Source organism: Mastomys coucha, unplaced genomic scaffold, assembly GCF_008632895.1.
Source record: "Mastomys coucha isolate ucsf_1 unplaced genomic scaffold, UCSF_Mcou_1 pScaffold15, whole genome shotgun sequence".
Classification (NCBI taxonomy): domain Eukaryota; kingdom Metazoa; phylum Chordata; class Mammalia; order Rodentia; family Muridae; genus Mastomys; species Mastomys coucha.
In genome coordinates this window covers 105,911,963-105,928,764 of record NW_022196897.1, presented here as the reverse complement: position 1 = coordinate 105,928,764, position 16,802 = coordinate 105,911,963, and the positions used below count along the sequence as shown (strand labels likewise).

General features: G+C 47.8%; 1 protein-coding gene and 1 long non-coding RNA gene across 6 annotated transcripts in view; one reads left to right on the top strand and one right to left on the bottom strand.

The window, feature by feature from the left end:
• Positions 1–1,490, bottom strand: part of LOC116090774 — a 21,087-nt gene extending 19,597 nt beyond the window's left edge. The window contains exon 1 of the long non-coding RNA XR_004118814.1: positions 871–1,490. This is a non-coding gene — a long non-coding RNA (uncharacterized LOC116090774). The remainder of the gene's footprint in view (positions 1–870) is intronic.
• On the top strand, positions 1,187–16,802 carry Cdan1 (codanin 1). Of its 5 annotated transcripts, none has more exons than XM_031371588.1 (28): positions 1,187–1,336; positions 1,552–2,042; positions 2,239–2,442; positions 2,646–2,815; positions 2,944–3,057; positions 3,137–3,215; positions 4,038–4,158; positions 4,322–4,431; positions 4,762–4,851; positions 5,383–5,458; positions 5,939–6,144; positions 6,450–6,570; positions 6,679–6,825; positions 6,987–7,153; positions 7,465–7,552; positions 7,748–7,831; positions 7,995–8,049; positions 8,242–8,375; positions 8,471–8,574; positions 8,805–8,963; positions 9,443–9,506; positions 9,681–9,759; positions 9,940–10,088; positions 11,646–11,753; positions 11,836–11,899; positions 12,014–12,195; positions 13,346–13,453; positions 14,027–14,752. In XM_031371588.1, the coding sequence occupies exons 1-28, from the start codon at positions 1,247–1,249 to the stop codon at positions 14,150–14,152; spliced, it is 3,690 nt and encodes a 1,229-aa protein (XP_031227448.1). In that variant the 5' UTR covers positions 1,187–1,246; the 3' UTR covers positions 14,153–14,752. The 5 variants fall into 5 exon arrangements, 4 of the variants coding, with proteins under 4 accessions (XP_031227448.1, XP_031227447.1, XP_031227446.1 ...); XM_031371587.1 differs by having other exon boundaries at positions 2,236–2,442; XR_004118806.1 differs by lacking the exon at positions 1,187–1,336 and adding an exon at positions 16,471–16,802 and having other exon boundaries at positions 1,368–2,042; positions 2,236–2,442; positions 14,027–14,622.

The window sequence follows — 16,802 nt, the reverse complement described above, 5'->3', positions numbered from 1 at the left end:
AGTGACTAATGAACAACCAAGAGGAGGAGGACATTTGGGCTAACTGAAAACCAGCGTTCAAGGGTCTGAGGGTGTGTGTTCCAGCTGACTTTGAAACTGACTTTCTTCTGTCTCTTCCTGCCAGTACTGGGATTGCAAGCATCCACTAAACCCAGCACAGAATTAAGTTTTAAAAGCTCCCATTCTTCCCCTTAGCAAACACCCCTGGTGTACTAGAGGGACCCTGCTCTATCTCCTGCCTATAACCAAGTGGTCTTCCTTTGAATGAGAGGAACACAGGGCCAATACACGGCTACTTTGCTTTGGAGGAAACTCTTCAATTAGATCCTATATCTTGAATTTTTTTTTCTTTTTAACTAAGGAGTGACATCTGAAAGCCTCTCATATTTTTCAAAATAAGGGACCAACAAGAGGTGTGGCTGGAGGGTTAACCAGCCATTCGGGTGTGGGGAGAATGTGTCTAGAAATGCCTTATTCTTCCAGAAGCTAATCATGAATACTGACATCTCAAATATAAGAAGTTGAAATATTCTTGTGATGTAAACTCTCTAATACAATGCGTAAAGGATTACAAGTCTGAAGGACAATTCCTGAGAACCTTCAATTTGTGATCTGATGGTTTTATAAGATGCCGCAGCAGGAACTCTGTCCTCTGTTGATGGAAAGGTTGCCCAATGGTAAGCAGTCAGCCTTTGAGTAAAAGGGGAAAAAAAAGCTAAGTAGGCCAGACGCACCCCTTTAATCCCAGCACTCCGGAAACAAACAAACTAATCTATGAGTTCGAAGCCAGCCTGGTCTACAGAGTGACTAGGCTATACAGAGAAATCAAGTCTCAGAAAACCAAAAAGGTCAAAACACAAGGTTACTCACTTTATTTTGGTTGAGGAGGGAGTGACTCAAAAAGCTCTACAGTCGGTGTTAGGTCTAAGGCTGGGTTTACGGCAGATATCTGGTCTGATAGGCTGGTTTCTTCTGGAGTTGGTCACTTTTCCTGTCTGGCCTCTCTTTCGGACCGGCTCTCCACAGAGCGCACAGCAGTTCAATCTTATCACATTGCTCCAGGGGCCGGGCAGTCAGGGAAAAGGCGCCCGGGCGCCCTGCAGGCCTGGCCGGCTGGGCGGATCTTCGCGGGCCGCCAAAGCCCCACCCCGTCATCCAACGGTCGCTCGGGCCACCCGCCCCGCCCCTCCCGGCCGGCGGCGGCGCGTGTGCGCCTGCGCAGTAGCCTCCGAGCGCCTGCACAGGGATGGCGGCCGTTTTAGAGTCGCTGCTGCGCGAAGAGGTGCCGGTCGCAGCCGCCGTGCGGTGGATCGCGCGCAGCACCCCGAGTTCGGAGGTAACAGTGCGGACACGCCCTCAAGCCCGCCTGGAATGTGCTTCCCGCGGGGGATGATGCTCCAGCCCCTTCTCCCAGCCTGCCCTGGCGGACGGCCCGCGCCAAGGGCGCTCCTCTGCGCGCCGCTGCCGGGCCGCCCACCCTGCGGCCTGAGCCGCTGGCGGCCCGCGCTGTCAGCTGACCCTCTCGCTCCGCGACCTCTGCTTCTCCCTCAGGATAGCTCCGAGGTGGCTGCTCTGAACGCACTTCGGCCTCTGCGGAAGGAATTCGTGCCGTTCCTGCTGAACTTCCTGAGGGAACAGAGCAGCCGGGTCCTCCCGCAGGGCCCCTCGACCCCCGCCAAGACCCCAGGCGCCTCGGCAGCCTTGCCAGCGAGGCAGGGGGCCCCGCCGCGGGGTGGCCGTGGGGCGCGCAGCCAGCTCTTCCCCGCGGCCGAGCCCCTCAGCACCGCCGCCGAGGCACCTCTGGCCCGCCGTGCGGGCCGCAGGCGTGGTCCGGGACCGGGGCAGTCCCGCGAACGAGGTGGTCGGGGCTCCGGGGCCCCGGAGGAGGGGGCCAGTGGCGAGAGCCCGCCTTGGGCCGGAGGCCGGAAGCCTAAGGGCTCAGGCAGCCCTGGGAGCCCCAGACTGTCGCTCTCTGATCCGCCAAACCTCAGCAACTTGGAGGAGTTTCCTCCCGTAGGCACCGTTCCTCCCGGCTCTGCAGGGTGAGAATCGGTCCATATTGCAAGATATTCGCTAGAGCAGAGCTGGGTGCCCCACACTAGAGTGCGCGATGGTTAGAAGGTTGAGGGTGAAGAAACCACAATGGGGGAGGGCTTAAAGGGGGCCCAATGGATGGAATGATGCTTGAAGATAGAAATTTGAAGAAAAAAAAAAAAAAACCCTGACTACTCTCAGCAGGACGAAGCCTTCTCGAAGGATCAACCCAACACCGGTGAGCGAAGAGCGGTCACTGTCCAAGCCCAAGACCTGCTTCACCTCACCCCCAATCAGCTGTGTCCCCAGTTCCCAACCCTCAGCCCTGGACACTAGCCCTTGGGGCCTTGGCCTTCCCCCAGGGTGCAGAAGTCTGCAAGAGGAGCGGGAGATGCTCAGGAAGGCGCGGTATGGCTTTGCCGCCACCTGGGATGTCAGCTTCCTCCTTGTGCGGGACTTGCAGGGATTTTTTTTTTTCCTGAACTTGATTTCTCCCTTCGGGATTCTGGTTTTGCTTCTTGGGCTGTTGATGTCTTCTCTGGCAGAACCTGAATGTGAATGTCACTGGAAAGCCAGGCTGAGTAATCATGACATCTCTCCTGTTCACATAGCTCCAAGCAGCTCCAGCAGTCACCTACCCCAGCCTGTCCCGTCCTAGAATCGGGGTCTCCCGTTCCCAGCAGGACAGGAAGCCTCACAGCAGAGCCTGCGGACCCAGCCCGAGTGTCTTCTCCACAGCGCCTCGAGCTGGTAGCCCTTATCTACTCCTCATGCATTGCTGGTGAGTGAGCGCAAAGGGAGCTGCTGTGGATATGCTTGCAAACCTCAGAGTAAGAGAATGGATGAGGCACAGAACCGGGCCTGGTTGTCAGTGTTGCGCAATGATATGGCGTTTCTCTTTATATCCAGAGAACCTAGTACCAAACCTTTTCTTGGAGCTTTTCTTCGTCCTTCAGCTCCTTACTGCCCGGAGAATGGTGGCCACCAAGGACAGTGACCTTGAATCAAGTCAGGGTGCCCTAGGTCAGTAAGAAAGTCTAATTTTGAGAAATGATGTTTGCAGGTGAGATAGTTCCTAACTAACCGAATATTATTGGCCTAGATTCCCTGGAAACTCCCCTGTTTCGGAGCATCCATGATTGCGTCTTCTTTGCAGTACAAGTTTTGGAGCATCAGTTTCAGTGAGTTTTTATAGCTGAGGCATTTAGGTCATATTATCTGTTTGTTTCTAGCTTCGTAGCATGAATGCCTTTGCTTAATAGATACATTGTCCTAGACCTTCCCACCTGTAACCTTTTGTTGAGAGGAAGGGGACTGTGGTGTTTTTTTGATTTGTTTTGTTTGTTTTGATTCAGGGTGATACTTTGTAGCCCGTGCTGGCCTTGAACTCCCTATGTAGAACAAGCTGGCCTCAAACCTGCATCGATTTGCCAGCCTGTGCCTCTCAAGTTCTGGAATAAAGGCATGCATTCCTGGCCCATCTGTAACATTTAATTTTGTATCAAGACTATGAGTTTATCCTCTAAAAACTTAAATAGCTGGGTTTGGTGCTAAACAAGGATTGCAAGTTTAAAGACCCGGCCAGGCTGCAGGAAATTCAAAGCCAGACTTTGAAACTTATTGAGCTGTAGTCCTAAATAATAAATGCAAAAGGGCCTAAGTATATAGATCACTGGAGTGATCACTGGAGTGCATACTGGTCATAGAGAGAGCCCTGTATACCACAAGAAATAATAATAATAATAATAATAATAATAATACAAGAAATAATAACGACAACAACACATGGCAGCTGATCTTACTGTTCATGGCTCATGTTCCTGCTGTCTTGCTCTCAGCTCCATGAAGTTTCATGTCTTCACTCTTTACCTTCATCATCTTGATTCTTAGCCCATGACCTTGCCATACATAGCTAGGCTTAAACACCTGTCTTATGCCTCAAATGTACTTTGTGTTTGCAGCCTGCGTGCCGGTCTCAGTCCTGTGTGCACCTGTCTTTGCAGGGTTCTCTCCTACCTGGATAAAGGGACCTTGAAGCTGCTGGCTGAGAATGAGCGGCTGCTGTGCTTCTCACCGGCTCTGCAGGGCCGCCTTCGAGCTGCTTATGAAGGCAGTGTTGCCAAGGTAGGTGACCCACTGAGGTACCAAGCAGCTAGATGTTCTGCAGATTCAGACAGTTTTCATGGTGCTGTCAGGTGGGCTAACCCTGGGCAAGAATAAGGAAGGAATAAAGTCTTTTAACACGATCCGACAGGTCTTGTTTCCTAATATTGTTGCCATGTTCTAGGTCTCCCTCATGATGCCACCCTCTGCTCAAGCTGTCTCCTTTCAGCCAGAGACTGACAATCGTGCCAACTTCTCCAGTGACCGAGCCTTTCATACTTTTAAAAAACAGAGGTGAAAAGAAAAGGGTCCTGATGAGGAGGGCATAAACAATTATCTTCTTTCCTAGAATTAGCAGTTAGGCACTGAAAGGGGTGGGTCACTGCTGTTCAGACCCTTTGCTGGGAATCAGCATAAAGCCTATTGGCTTCATTCTGTTTCGAGTCCACACACGCTTGTGATGTGCTGCTGCTGGGTAACATTACTATCACGTAAGAGAGCTATGGGGGTTAAAGACTGGCGCTGTGGGCAGGCTTATCTTAAACCTTCCAAGCAAGGGAAAGTGCTCTGGGAAGTGAGTGTAGGCAATTGGGAATCAACTGATGAAGCTTCCATATCTTTCAGGGATGTGTTCTATGAGGTACTTCGAGAGTGGGAAGATCACCATGAGGAACCCAGCTGGGATTTTGAGAAGGGCTTGGGTAGCAGGATCAGGTGGGTGCTCTGCCCCTGCTCAGTTCTGTCCTTGCTCTGACAATGAGCAGCAACCCAGGAATATGTAGGGTGTTTGTCGGGAAGGGTTTCCCTCTTTCCATCCATCTCTTCCTCAGTCTCCAGTTATTAGTAACTCGACCTAGATCAAAAGGGATTTATCTTTCTAGCTTCTCAGTACCAGAGATGCCCTGTACTTGTTCTGTAATGGCAAAAGCTTAGGAAAGGACAAAGCTCATAGCTCACACTGCATAGGTAGATGACCAGGCTGTCAAACAAGTCTCCTGTCCTTATCTCCCTCTTACACTGTTAGTGATGTTCACTGGCAATGAGCATGACCTGAAGATGTGAAAGGGCATTTCTTAGTGGGTTAAGTCTGTCTAGTCTGGAGGAGTCTCGGTGGTGAAGGAAACGGATGTTTCTTAGCTTCTTCTGTGTAGGCTTCCTGGCAAAGGGGTTATTCATGTCTTTGGTAAACAGCCAGAATACATCACTTGTATCCTTCCCACACTGTGTCTGACTCTTTCTCCTCAGAGCCATGATGGGTCAACTTTCAGCAGCCTGCAGCCATAGCCACTTTGTCCGCCTTTTCCAAAAACAGCTTCTCCAGGTAATAACTGCAGTGGTAGCCAAAAGATGTGGGCAGCTAAATAAAGGCTGGTACTCAAGGGTCAGACAGACAACCTAGTAGATTCTTTTTACAAACTTAAACGTCATTCAAACTTGGTGGGCAAGTGTTCGCTGACTTCTCTCACCTGCCTTGGACTCCATGCCCTTACGTAGCCTCTCACCACCATCCCTTCCTTGACTTGCGCTATGATACAAGGAGAGCTTAGTAATCAGGGAATCTTGAAACCCTTGTACTAGTGACCTGAGGCAAACAGTGCTTACCTTGCAGTTTTCATCTCTTCACCTTCCGAATCAGAAGACAAACCCTCTGGAGTGCTCATTGCTTTCTTTCAGATGCAGGGTTTTGCTCATGCTGGGCAGGTGTTCTACACTAAGCTATATCCCAAGCCCACTTTCTCAGTATTTTGTTAGTCTTTCTCTTATGGGTTTTTCATCTCTCTCCTCCCTTCGGACATCTCAGATGTGTCAGAGCCCTGGCGGTGCTGGGGGATCTGTTCTGGGTGAAGCTCCAGATGTATTGAATATGCTAGGAGCTGACAAGCTAGGACGGTTGCGGCAGCTCCAAGAACGCCTTATAGCCCCTCAGAGCAGTGGAGGACCCTGCCCACCCCCAACCTTCCCAGGCTGTCAAGGCTTCTTCAGGGATTTCATCATGAGTGCCAGCAGGTAAGGATCTCCTGTATCTCACTGGGAGAGAAACAGAGGCCAAGAAAGGTTTGGTTTTCCCAATGGGCAAACCATTCTCCTTTGCCTGAGCCTCAGGTTGGACATGTCTGGAAGTTATTTCTAGCTCCTCCCATTTATAGTTCCTCTTTTGTTTCATTCTTTTGCCCATGTAGGTAATTTTCATTGTCCTTTCTCTTCATCCTTCTTAGGAGTTTTTTTGTCTGAGGCATCTCCTTTAAACACTGGTTCTTTTTACCTATTTCAGTGCCTTCTTTGTTTTGTCTTTTGCCCTTTTTCCACTCAAGCTTCCATTTTAATCAGCATCTCATGGATAGTTTAAGTTTAAAGATTCGGGAGCTCAATGGCCTTCGCCTGCCTCAGCATGAGCCTGGTGATGAAGATGGGGAGTCAGACGTGGACTGGCAGGTTAGAAAACAGAGGGAGATAATGGGGTCTGATCCAAGTGGGAAAGGATGTATGTTTGTTCCAGAAGATTTATGCAAAGGACATTGTTTGACTTGATTCCTCATGCAGGGTGAACGGAGGCAATTCGCTGTAGTGCTTCTTAGTCTTAGACTTTTGGCTAAATTTCTGGGCTTTGTGGCTTTCCTGCCATACCGGGGACATGAACCACCCCCAACCCGTGAGCTTCAGGACTCTATACTGGCCCTCAGGAGCCAGGTGAGCATGTGGAAGATCTGGGTAAGGAAGAGTTGGGTAGACCAGAAAAAATGTGGGGGCTGACTGGTTTCCTTAGCTAGTCTAGAACCCTGGCGGGTTAGAAGGTGTCAGCCAGCCCCCCTTTAAGAGACTGCTCATTCATAGAATCCTGGTTTTCCCAGGTCCCTCCTGTTCTGGATATACGGGCTCTGCTGCAGCAGGGGTTGTGGGCTCGTCGGGCAGTGCTCACTGTGCCCTGGCTGGTGGAATTCCTCTCTTTTGCTGACCACATTGTCCCCTTGCTGGACTATTACCGGAGTGTCTTTACTCTCCTGCTGCACTTACATCGGTGAGTAGAACATGACTTATTTGCATAGCCTTGCTATTTATAAAGTGGGCCTAGAAGTCTCTGCTTCTATGTGGTTCCCCAGCTATGACAGCCTCAGAGAGGCAGAACTGTGACAATTGTCTTCCATTCCCACAGCCCTCCCCTTTATCGTATGGCCTAGCCAAAAGGATGTTAAGGTGCAAGTCTCACTGAGTTCCCAACAGTAGTGTGACTTAGGTCTGCTTTTGAGAACTCCCTTCCTAGTAATAGCTTTTGTTTACTGCCATCTGTCCTTGGCATAAGTCTGCTCACATCCTCCGTTTACCTTTTAGGAGTTTGGTCTTATCAAAGGAGAATGAAGGAGAGATGTGCTTCCTGAACAAGCTGCTGCTGCTTGCTGTCCTGGGCTGGCTTTTCCAGGTGTGCAGGTGGATGGCCTAGACAGGGTAGTAGATGGCTGCCATGGCAGCCTACAGAGCTTTTAGAGTCTGAGAGGGATGGGTATTGCTATGGCTTCAGAAGACAACTGGCTTGACCCAGATCCCCAATAGATTTAGAAACTATGGCAAATCTTAGAGTGCCAATAGTGTTCTGACTACCTTCCTCTCTTACCAGATACCTACAGTTCCTGAGGACTTATTCTTTCTAGAAGATGGTCAGGCCTTTGAGGTAGATACAGCTGCTTCAGAGCATGGTTTGGTGAGTGTCACACCAGATAAATGAGCTGAAGAGATAAAAGACCCAGCAGGAGACAAGCTAGGAAAGACTTAAGATGATTCATCTTCTCGACTCTATTTCTGCACATTTGGGAAGGAAGGGAGACTGCCTGCCTTCTCCTTCCAACCTTGCCTGTTCTCCCCAGGACAGTGTGCCTGTTGTGGACCAGCAACTGCTATACACCTGCTGCCCCTACATTGGTAAGCGTCTCTGTCTCCCCTTATGGTCCATGGCCTGGCCTGTCATGGACACCCACAAGGATCTGACTCGTCAGCATGCTGTTCTGTCTTTAGACTCTCTGGGTACTTCATCTTCTTTACTCCACAAAGGTCATGATGTTTGGGGAGAAAAGGGAGATCATTTTGGAATTAAGAACTTCAACTCCTCTACAGGAGAGCTCCGGAAATTGCTTGCTTCCTGGGTTTCAGGAAGCAGTGGGCGGAGTGGAGGCTTTGTGAGGAAAATCACTCCCACTACCACCACCAGCCTGGGAACCCTGCCTCTCAAGACCAGCCAGGGGTTGCAGGTAAAGGCAAAAGATAGGGAAATGGAGGCAAATTGGTGAGGGAGGCAGAAGGGAGCCCTCATGGTACTACTACACCTGCCTCCAACTCCTGCCAGGCTCAACTTGCTGAGGCCTTTTTCCACAATCAGCCACCCTCCCTACGCAGAACTGTAGAATTTGTGGCTGAAAGAATTGGATCAAACTGTGTCAAACACATCAAGTAAGAGTGGAGTAAGAATCCTAGTCTCAGCCTCCTTCATCTTTTCCCTTTAAACTTTAACCTGTTGTCAAACTGAGCAAAGTCATCTGAGGGGTGGGGGTGGGGGGGGAGACAAGGAGGCTGAAATTTCTTACATCCTTTGAAGGACATTCCGACCAAATCTCCTTCCATTTGCAGCCCTTTCCTCTTAACTCTCCTAACTGCCCCAAACCTTGCTCTCCCTGCTACAGGGCGACACTGGTAGCAGATTTGGTGCATCAAGCAGAATCACTTCTTCAGGAGCAGCTGGTGACACGGGGACAGGAAGGGGGCGATCCAGCACAGCTGTTGGAATTCTTGTGTTCTCAACTTTGCCCCCATGGGGCCCAAGCATTGACCCAGGGGCGGGAGTAAGAACTGTCAATCTATTTGAACCTTCTCATTTCCTGAAGTCTCCTCTTGGTTTTGTTAACATTTTGTTAAGACTGGGTCCCACTCTGGAGTCTAGGCTGACCTCAAACTTCCAAGTACTGAGATTACAGGCATGAGCCAGCACACACAGCTTCCTTTTGATTTTTTTTTCCTGTTCTTTTTTGCCTCTTTCACATCCCATTTGCTCCATTTCTGTTCCTTCCTCCCCAATTTTGCTCTGTTCCCCTTTTCTGAAGGATTCTGTCTTTGGGCATGGAGTCCAGATATTGAATTGGAAAGTCTGTAATGTAAGGCTCTCGTGGGTGGGTTTCTCCTTTCTCCAGCAGATGTGGGGAGAATGAACAGTACTTCCTTCTCAGTTGAGTTTCCAGTTCATAGGCCTGCTGCGCTTAAGAATTTACCTTTGTGAGTCAGTCTACAATATCCAGACATTGACCCCTCTTCTGTCCTTTTTTAGGTTCTGCCAGAGGAAGAGCCCCACCGCTGTGCGAGCACTGTTACCAGAGGAGACTCCAGCTGCTGTACGTAGGAAGGACCCCTGCAGCTAGCAGTCCAGTAGGCAGGCATGCATGAACACATATGTGTACACATGCACCTGAGTGAGGCTGTTGTAGGGTGGGTCCTGGACTATAGAATCCGATGTTATACTACCTGCCTTCCCAAGTCCCTGACTCAGCAGTCCTTCTGTGCCACAGGTTCTAAGCAGTGCAGAGAACATTGCTGTGGGGCTTGCAACAGAGAAAGCCTGCTCTTGGTTGTCAGCCAACATCACAGGTGAGGTCTAGGAAAGGAGTGACTGAACCAAGTTTTTAAAGATGGACAGGCAGGGTATTGAACAGTTTGTGGGAGATTAGGTGAGCCACTTAAAACCAGTGAAAGGTGTGGGTTGTCATGACAAGCCCATGCAGAGAAACATTCCAGTGACACCATTCTTGTTTTCCCTCTGCCTGGCAGCGCTGATTAGAAGGGAGGTGAAAGCAGCCGTGAGTCGCATGCTACGAGCCCAGGGTCCTGAGCCAACTGCCCGGGTGGAGCGGAGGGGCTGCTCCCGAGCCTGTGAGCACCATGCTCCCCTCCCCTCCCACCTCATCTCCGAGATAAAAGTACACAGCTACCCTACTCCCTTGGCTTTCCCACTCCCTCTCCCTGCTGCTTGCTTCTTTTCACATTGGCTTCAGGATTTGTATAGAAGCTTTGTGTGTTGTCTGGCTGGTTTGTTTCTTTCCTTACTGAATGGGATCACATAGATCAGAGCTGAATTGAATGGTTTTCCTAAGTCCTTTGTTCTAGAATCATCCAAAAAGTTATATCTAAAGGGTTGGGGTTTTTTGTTTGTTTGTTTTTTGAAACAGAGTCCTATTATATAGGTCTGGCTGGCCTAGAACTATGTATACCAGGCTGACCTCAAACTCAAAGAGTTCTACCAGCCTTTGCCTCCCAAGAACTAGGTAAAGGTATATGTTACCATAATAGGCCAAAGCTAAAATTTTTGACTAAATGCATCTTATACACATGGTAGTACATAGCTGCATAGTGGGGAAGTTTTTGAGAGTCAGTCAAGGTCTGGACATGGTTTCTGTACTATTTGTCCATGTGGGGGATAATGCTAGTCACAAGCACAGACCATAAGTTCTAATGTGATTAAAAAGTAAATAAAAGCTAGGCCTCAATTGGGTGCAGGCCTGGATTCCCAGTTATTTTGGAGGCTAAGGAAGGAGGATCATAGGCCAGTCTGGGCAACTTAAATGAGACTTTCTTAAAATAAGAAGATAGTGTGAATTCTACATATTAGCACTTGGTATCTAGAGAGAGAAAGACTAATTTTATAGAGCAGGAATCAGCAAACAGCCACAATCCAAAATGAAGCTGCTGTTTGTTTTTGTACATGAAGTTTTATTAATCCATTTGTTTATAAATCATCTGTGGCTCTTTTTTTGTGCTACTGAAGCAGAGATGAATAGTTGGAACAATATTTAGGCCTTGTGACTCCCAAGAGCCAAAATACTATCTGGCCCTGCTTATAAAAAGTAGTGGTCTTATAATAAAGAAATAGAGAGCTGGAGAGATGGCTCAGTGGTTAAAAGCACCGACTGCTCTTCCGAAGGTCCCGAGTTCAAATCCCAGCAACCACATGATGGCTTACAACCATCTGTAATGAGATCTGATGCCCTCTTCTGGGGTGTCTGAAGACAGCTACAATGTACTTACATATAATAAATAAATAAATTTTAAAAAAATAGAAATTAGAAAGCAGTATCCATAGATGGGGACTGTGGGAAGGAGAGAAAAAGGTATCAAGCTAGACTGCTTCTCAATATGCAGAGGATTTCTATTTTGAGATCTCAGAGGAGCATGAGAGAAGACATCCTCTGGGAATTGGTTATGTAGTTTTGTCTCAGTGAGTTACATCTTCTGAGCTCTCTAGCAGCACACAGTTTACAGGCTTACCACTACATCTACTTCCCTCTGGATTGTCCATATAATTGCTTATCCTAGCTGTGCTGTTACTGCCTGAGCCTCAGCCATAAGATGTACATCTTGGCCCAGTTGCTTCACTCCCTTGGGCTCTGTTTTCCTTCTGCCTCTCTCCATTGGCTGGTTCCCATCCCAAACCAAGTTTCTGGCATTCTGGCATGAAGTTTTATCACTGCTCTCTACAGGATGTGCTCTCCCTGGCTGCCGGGCCTCGGGACCCTGAGGAGGGAGTTTCCCCAGAGCATCTGGAACAGCTCCTAAACCAGCTGGGCCAGTCACTGCGATGCCGGCAGGTGAGATGTGGCATGAGCCACAATGGCTCAGGAACAGTCCTCAGAGCAGTAAGAATGATGCTCATGTCTCCTTTCCCCATAGTTCCTGTGCCCGACGGCTGAGCAGCATCTGGCCAAGTGTTCTGTTGAGCTGGCTTCCCTTCTAGGTACGCTTCCTTGTCCAACAAGCCCCTTGTGCTACATTCCCAACCCCAAGGCTGGAGCATAGGACATGCTCTTCTGCCTCCATTTAAAACTTACCTTCTCTTTCTTCCTTGTAGTTGCAGACCAGATCCCCATCTTAGGGCCCCCAGCACAGCACAGGCTGGAGCGAGGGCATGCTCGCAGGCTTCTACACATGCTGCTTTCCTTGTGGAAGGATGACTTCCAGGGCCCAGTTCCATTACAGCTTCTACTTAGCCCAAGAAATGTAGGGCTTCTGGCAGATACTAGGCCAAGAGAGGTAAGTCAGAGGCCTTGTGCCTGTAGTTTTTCTTGAGGGGGTAGTTAGATTTATGTATATAAATGTTTTGCCCACATGAATGTGCACCATGAATATACCACTGTTGGATCCTCTAGAACTAGGGTGGCTATGAGCTACCATGAGGTACTGAGAGTTGAATTGCTGAGCAACAAGTATTCTCAACCTCTGAGCCATCATCACTCTAGGTCCATGCGTGTGGATTTTCAAATATGATCTCACTCTGAGTCCCTGTTGGTCTCAAATTCACAGCATTCTTCCTGCATCTGCCTCCCTAAGTGAGGATTACAAATATGAGCCGCCATGCCCAGCTCCTGCAGTCATATTGGGGGGTGGTATGTGTACTTGTTAGTGAGCATTGTTCTTACTGAACCTGAAACTCGCTAATTGGTTAAACTAGCTGGCTTCCAAGATTTTCCTATCTAGCCCCGCCAGCACTAAGGTTACAGGTAGACACTCAAACAACATGGATCCAAGGAAGAGCTGGCCCTTGGAAAGAGAGTAAGAGACCTGACCCTTACCCTAACCATCTACAGTACTCCAGAAAAGCAGCCTTATACATTGCAGGAGTTGTGGGGGAGCCAGCCCGGTAGGTATGAACATGGGAGAGCTGGTCCTTGCTACTAGTCTCCCACAACACAGGCCACCATGTTTGGACATCAGGAATTTTGCTGAGCAATCAATCCCTTCATCTCTGCAAGTCATGTTATTAACATTATCCAGTTGCCTACCCCAAATTTTATAACTGATGTTTCTTTTACTTTTCTCTTCCTCATCCATGTTCAAACAGATTCCTTTTTTCTCAATTTCCTCCTTGGGACAGCTTTTAGTTTTTTCAATGTTTATTTGTAACATTTATTTTATTTAGTTTGTAACCATTTATTTTTATTATGTGGGGGTGGTTTCCAAGATATTGTTTCTCTCACTACATAGCTAGAGCTCACTCTGTAGACCAGGCTGGCCTCAAACTCAGAGATCTGCCTGCCTCAGCCTCTGCCTCCTGAGTGTTGGAATTGCTCATAACAGCTTGTTGAGCCATATCTCCAACCCCAGCTCCGTCCTTTGACATATCTACTGTTAGGACTACTGTATGATCCTGGCAACTTTTGACTTTCTCTGTGGTGTTTTGCAGTGGGACCTGCTACTGTTCTTACTCCGGGAGCTGGTAGAAAAGGATCTCATGGGACATCTGGAGATAGAAGCCTGCTTAGGCAGCCTTAATGAGGCACAGTGGCCAGGGGTAAGGAGTCTTAATGTTAGATATGTCTCATTTGTCCTAAAGATTGCCTATGTAGCTCAAGGTAACCACAAACTTGGTATTCTTTCTACTTGCTGGGTAATGAGATTTTAGTTGTGGGCTGCAGCTACATGTGTTTTTGCCGAGTGTTTTCAGGGCTACCATGAGACCAAGTATTAGGTTTGATCTGAGTGACTCTGCAGGACTCTCAGAAACAGAGGGAGGAAGGACAAAAATTGGAAAGCAGCATTGCACAGTGAATATTGGGGATCTGAAACTCAAAAAGTAAATTTTGGCTTATATTTAAAATGTTCTTGTGACCCAGAGCAAAACTGTAACCATAAAATGAGATTAATACTTTGTCCTTGAAAATTTTAAAGCCTCTGCCTCCTGTTAGAGTCCACTTTTCCAGCTGGATCTTAAAACCTTAGTTTACCAGTCATGGAGGCTTATATCCGGTTTTGCATAGAAGACATTAGATGAAATAGCTGGGTTGTCAGTGTTTAACTGGCTGTGGGTGCTTATTTAGGACAGAACATCCAGAATTACTTTTCTCTTAACCTTTCTACACTTCAGGACTTCTCAGAAGAATTGTCAACACTGTTTCGCTTGTTCCTAGCTGAGCCCCATCTGCTAGAACCCCAGCTGAGAGCTTGTGAACTTATGCAACCAAACCGAGGGACAGTACTGGCCCAAAGCTAGGGCTGGGAAGCAGCCCTCTTGGGCATGTCACCAGAACCTGCCTCAGGAGGAGGCTCAAAAACCCACTGCACGCCTTGATGGGGCAAGAGTGTCCAGGTGTGTAATCAGGCTTGCTGCTCCTAAGTGAAGGAAACGTGTTGCTTCAAGCATCCAGACACAGGCCTCAACACCTGAGATCTAGAGGAAGGAGAACCTGATTCAGAGTCACAGTGGAAAAGCCCAGAGACTCCAATCTTGGAACAGAAGGGCTGGCGTTTTTAATCCAGATGCTAAAAGAAATGTGTGTGCTGATCAATGTATGTCAAGCCTCAAGTTGCTATCCCAGTATCTCTTAAAACTTTGTGGTTCTGAGAAATCTTAACAGGCAAAGAACTGCTTGTGAGAAAGTTGATAAAACGTGGATTTGGAAGTCTACATTTTCCATCCAGAACTTGACTGTCACCCATCCCCAAATATTGGCAGCCAATAAGGTAGGACTTGCCTAAGTGAGACTTGGTCTTATATGGACCTTCACCTTTTTGCAGGGAATTAGTCAGACCAAGCCTAGTGTAGAAAATTTAAGGGACTTGGGCTTTTTTAAAATAAAACTTTTAACAAGGTCTTGATGGCTATTCTCCCCTGCTTTTATCCCTTCTGAAAGTGGGCTTTGTGCACTGCAGTGAGCCAGCTGCTCTGCTTCTTCATGATGTCTGCATTCTGTCATGCTGAGAGCCAGTCTTAGAGACAGTCTGCTATGAGCTGTCCTCATCTACTCCCTGCTGTCTATGCTGACCCACATGGCAAGTGGCTTTGGTGATATTTGTCTTGTAGGCACTGGGCTGTCTGACTTACCTCAGAACTTCTTCTGACCAAAAGCAGCCTTCTGGGATATAGTTAGCAAGACCTCACTCCGTGTCTGCACTCAAGTGCAATGGCACACTTCTGGAAGTTGAAGGACAACTTGCTGGAGTCAGTTCTCCTTTCACCATATAGATCCCAGGGCTCAATTCAGGTCATTGGGCTTAGCCCTAAGCTATTTTGACAGATCCTGTAACCAGCTGATTTTAAGGGGTTTTTGTTTTATTTTTCAAGACATGGTTTCTCTTTGTAGCCCTGGCCGTCCTGGAACTCGCTCTGTAGACCAGGATTGCCTTAAACTCATAGAGATCTGCCTGCCTCTACCTCCCAAATTATGGGATTAAAGGCATGTGCCATCATGTGCCCAAAGAAGACAGTATTTTGATAATGTACTTTATCCCTGTAAAACTGGTTTTTGTTTGTTTTGGTAGTAAGGCTCAGGCTCTAGTGGAAGTGTCAGAAGGTGCTCAGGGAGAACTCTTGAAGTCAACTGCAAAATCTTTTCTTCTCTTAAGGGAAGACTTTGCAGCTGGCAAAAAGGTTTTTGACCTAAGGAAAGTTAAGCTTCTCTAAACTTACACCCCAGTGCTACTAACCCTCTGGTGTGTGCCTCTTCTTCCTTTCCTAAACTCCTTTTCCAAGTCTAGGATTGGGCCTAGGGGCCTCACACATGTGAATGACAAACTGCTCAGTTCTGTCAGTACTGGTTATCAAACCTAGGGCCTCACATGTGAGGCAAGTGCACTGAGCTACAAGCACAGTGGATAATCATGATTTTTTTTCTTTCTTTGCCTAGAAGTCTCAGAAAGCTGAGTCCTGGTAAAGGTGAGCAGCAGGCTAATGGCCAATCCCATCTTGCTTAGGAAAGCATGAAGCCCGGAAAACTGTTCTGACTAAAGGACTCAGCCATGAAGAGAGCCTGTCTTAAGTGCACTTAGAATAGCTTGCTCAAACAACTTATTGTAAAGACAGGCAGATACTCAAGTAGAGAACTATTTATTCCCCTTTCTGTACCAAGTACTCCTTTTTTGGTGATATTTGTATTATAGGCACTGGAATGGCTGATTTACCACAGAACGTCTTTCTTACCAGAAGCAGCCTTCTGGGTCATAGTTAGTGGTACTTGTATTGTGTGTTCTGTGGACCAGTGGCCTTGAGGCACTTTGTACAGAGCTCTCCATGCCTGGACAGGGACAGACCCAGCCTCGGGTGATTCCCATGTTCTTCAGAGCCTCATTTATCTTCTGTCTTTTGCAATAGGATCAGTGCAGGCCCATAAAAAGGTGGTCAGCCATCTTAATATATAATGGCATAGTGTTATAACTACATCTATCCTTTTATTCACATTTTTAGGTTTTCCTTTTTTCCCCTCTTGTATCCTTTAATGTTACCCGGAGGTGATTTAATTAATGTAACTACATGTAAATAATTATGGCCAGAAACTTTGCTTAAATATCTTTTGGTCTATGGTTAATGTACAGGTGTAGAAGAGGAAGCTATCGAGAGTTGACTACGCTTCAGATTGCTGACTCAGGTCTCTTGAGGGGCTTTGTACCTTATGCTGTCCACCTATTTAGATTCCTACAGTAGCTGAGCTCATAATACTAGCGCATTAATGTAAAATCTCAACCCTAAACTGTAAGTACTGCCATCATGACCCTCAACGGTACATTCTATTTGTTGTTTTTTGAGATAGTTTCTCTGTGCGGCCCTGGCTGCCTAGGAACTCACGCTGTAGACCAGGTTGGCCTCATACTCAGAGATCTGCCTGCCTCTGCCTCTTGCTGGGATTAAAGGCGTAAACCCACCACTA

Excerpts from the sequence above, each read along its gene's own strand:
- Cdan1 (XM_031371585.1), top strand. The coding sequence starts at position 1,372 with ATGTGCTTCCCGCGGGGGATGATGCTCCAGCCCCTTCTCCCAGCCTGC. Across the intron at positions 3,216-4,037 it reads GTTTTGGAGCATCAGTTTCA|GGTTCTCTCCTACCTGGATA; the intron begins GTGAGTTTTTAT and ends CTGTCTTTGCAG. Across the intron at positions 6,145-6,449 it reads TTCATCATGAGTGCCAGCAG|CTTCCATTTTAATCAGCATC; the intron begins GTAAGGATCTCC and ends TTTCCACTCAAG.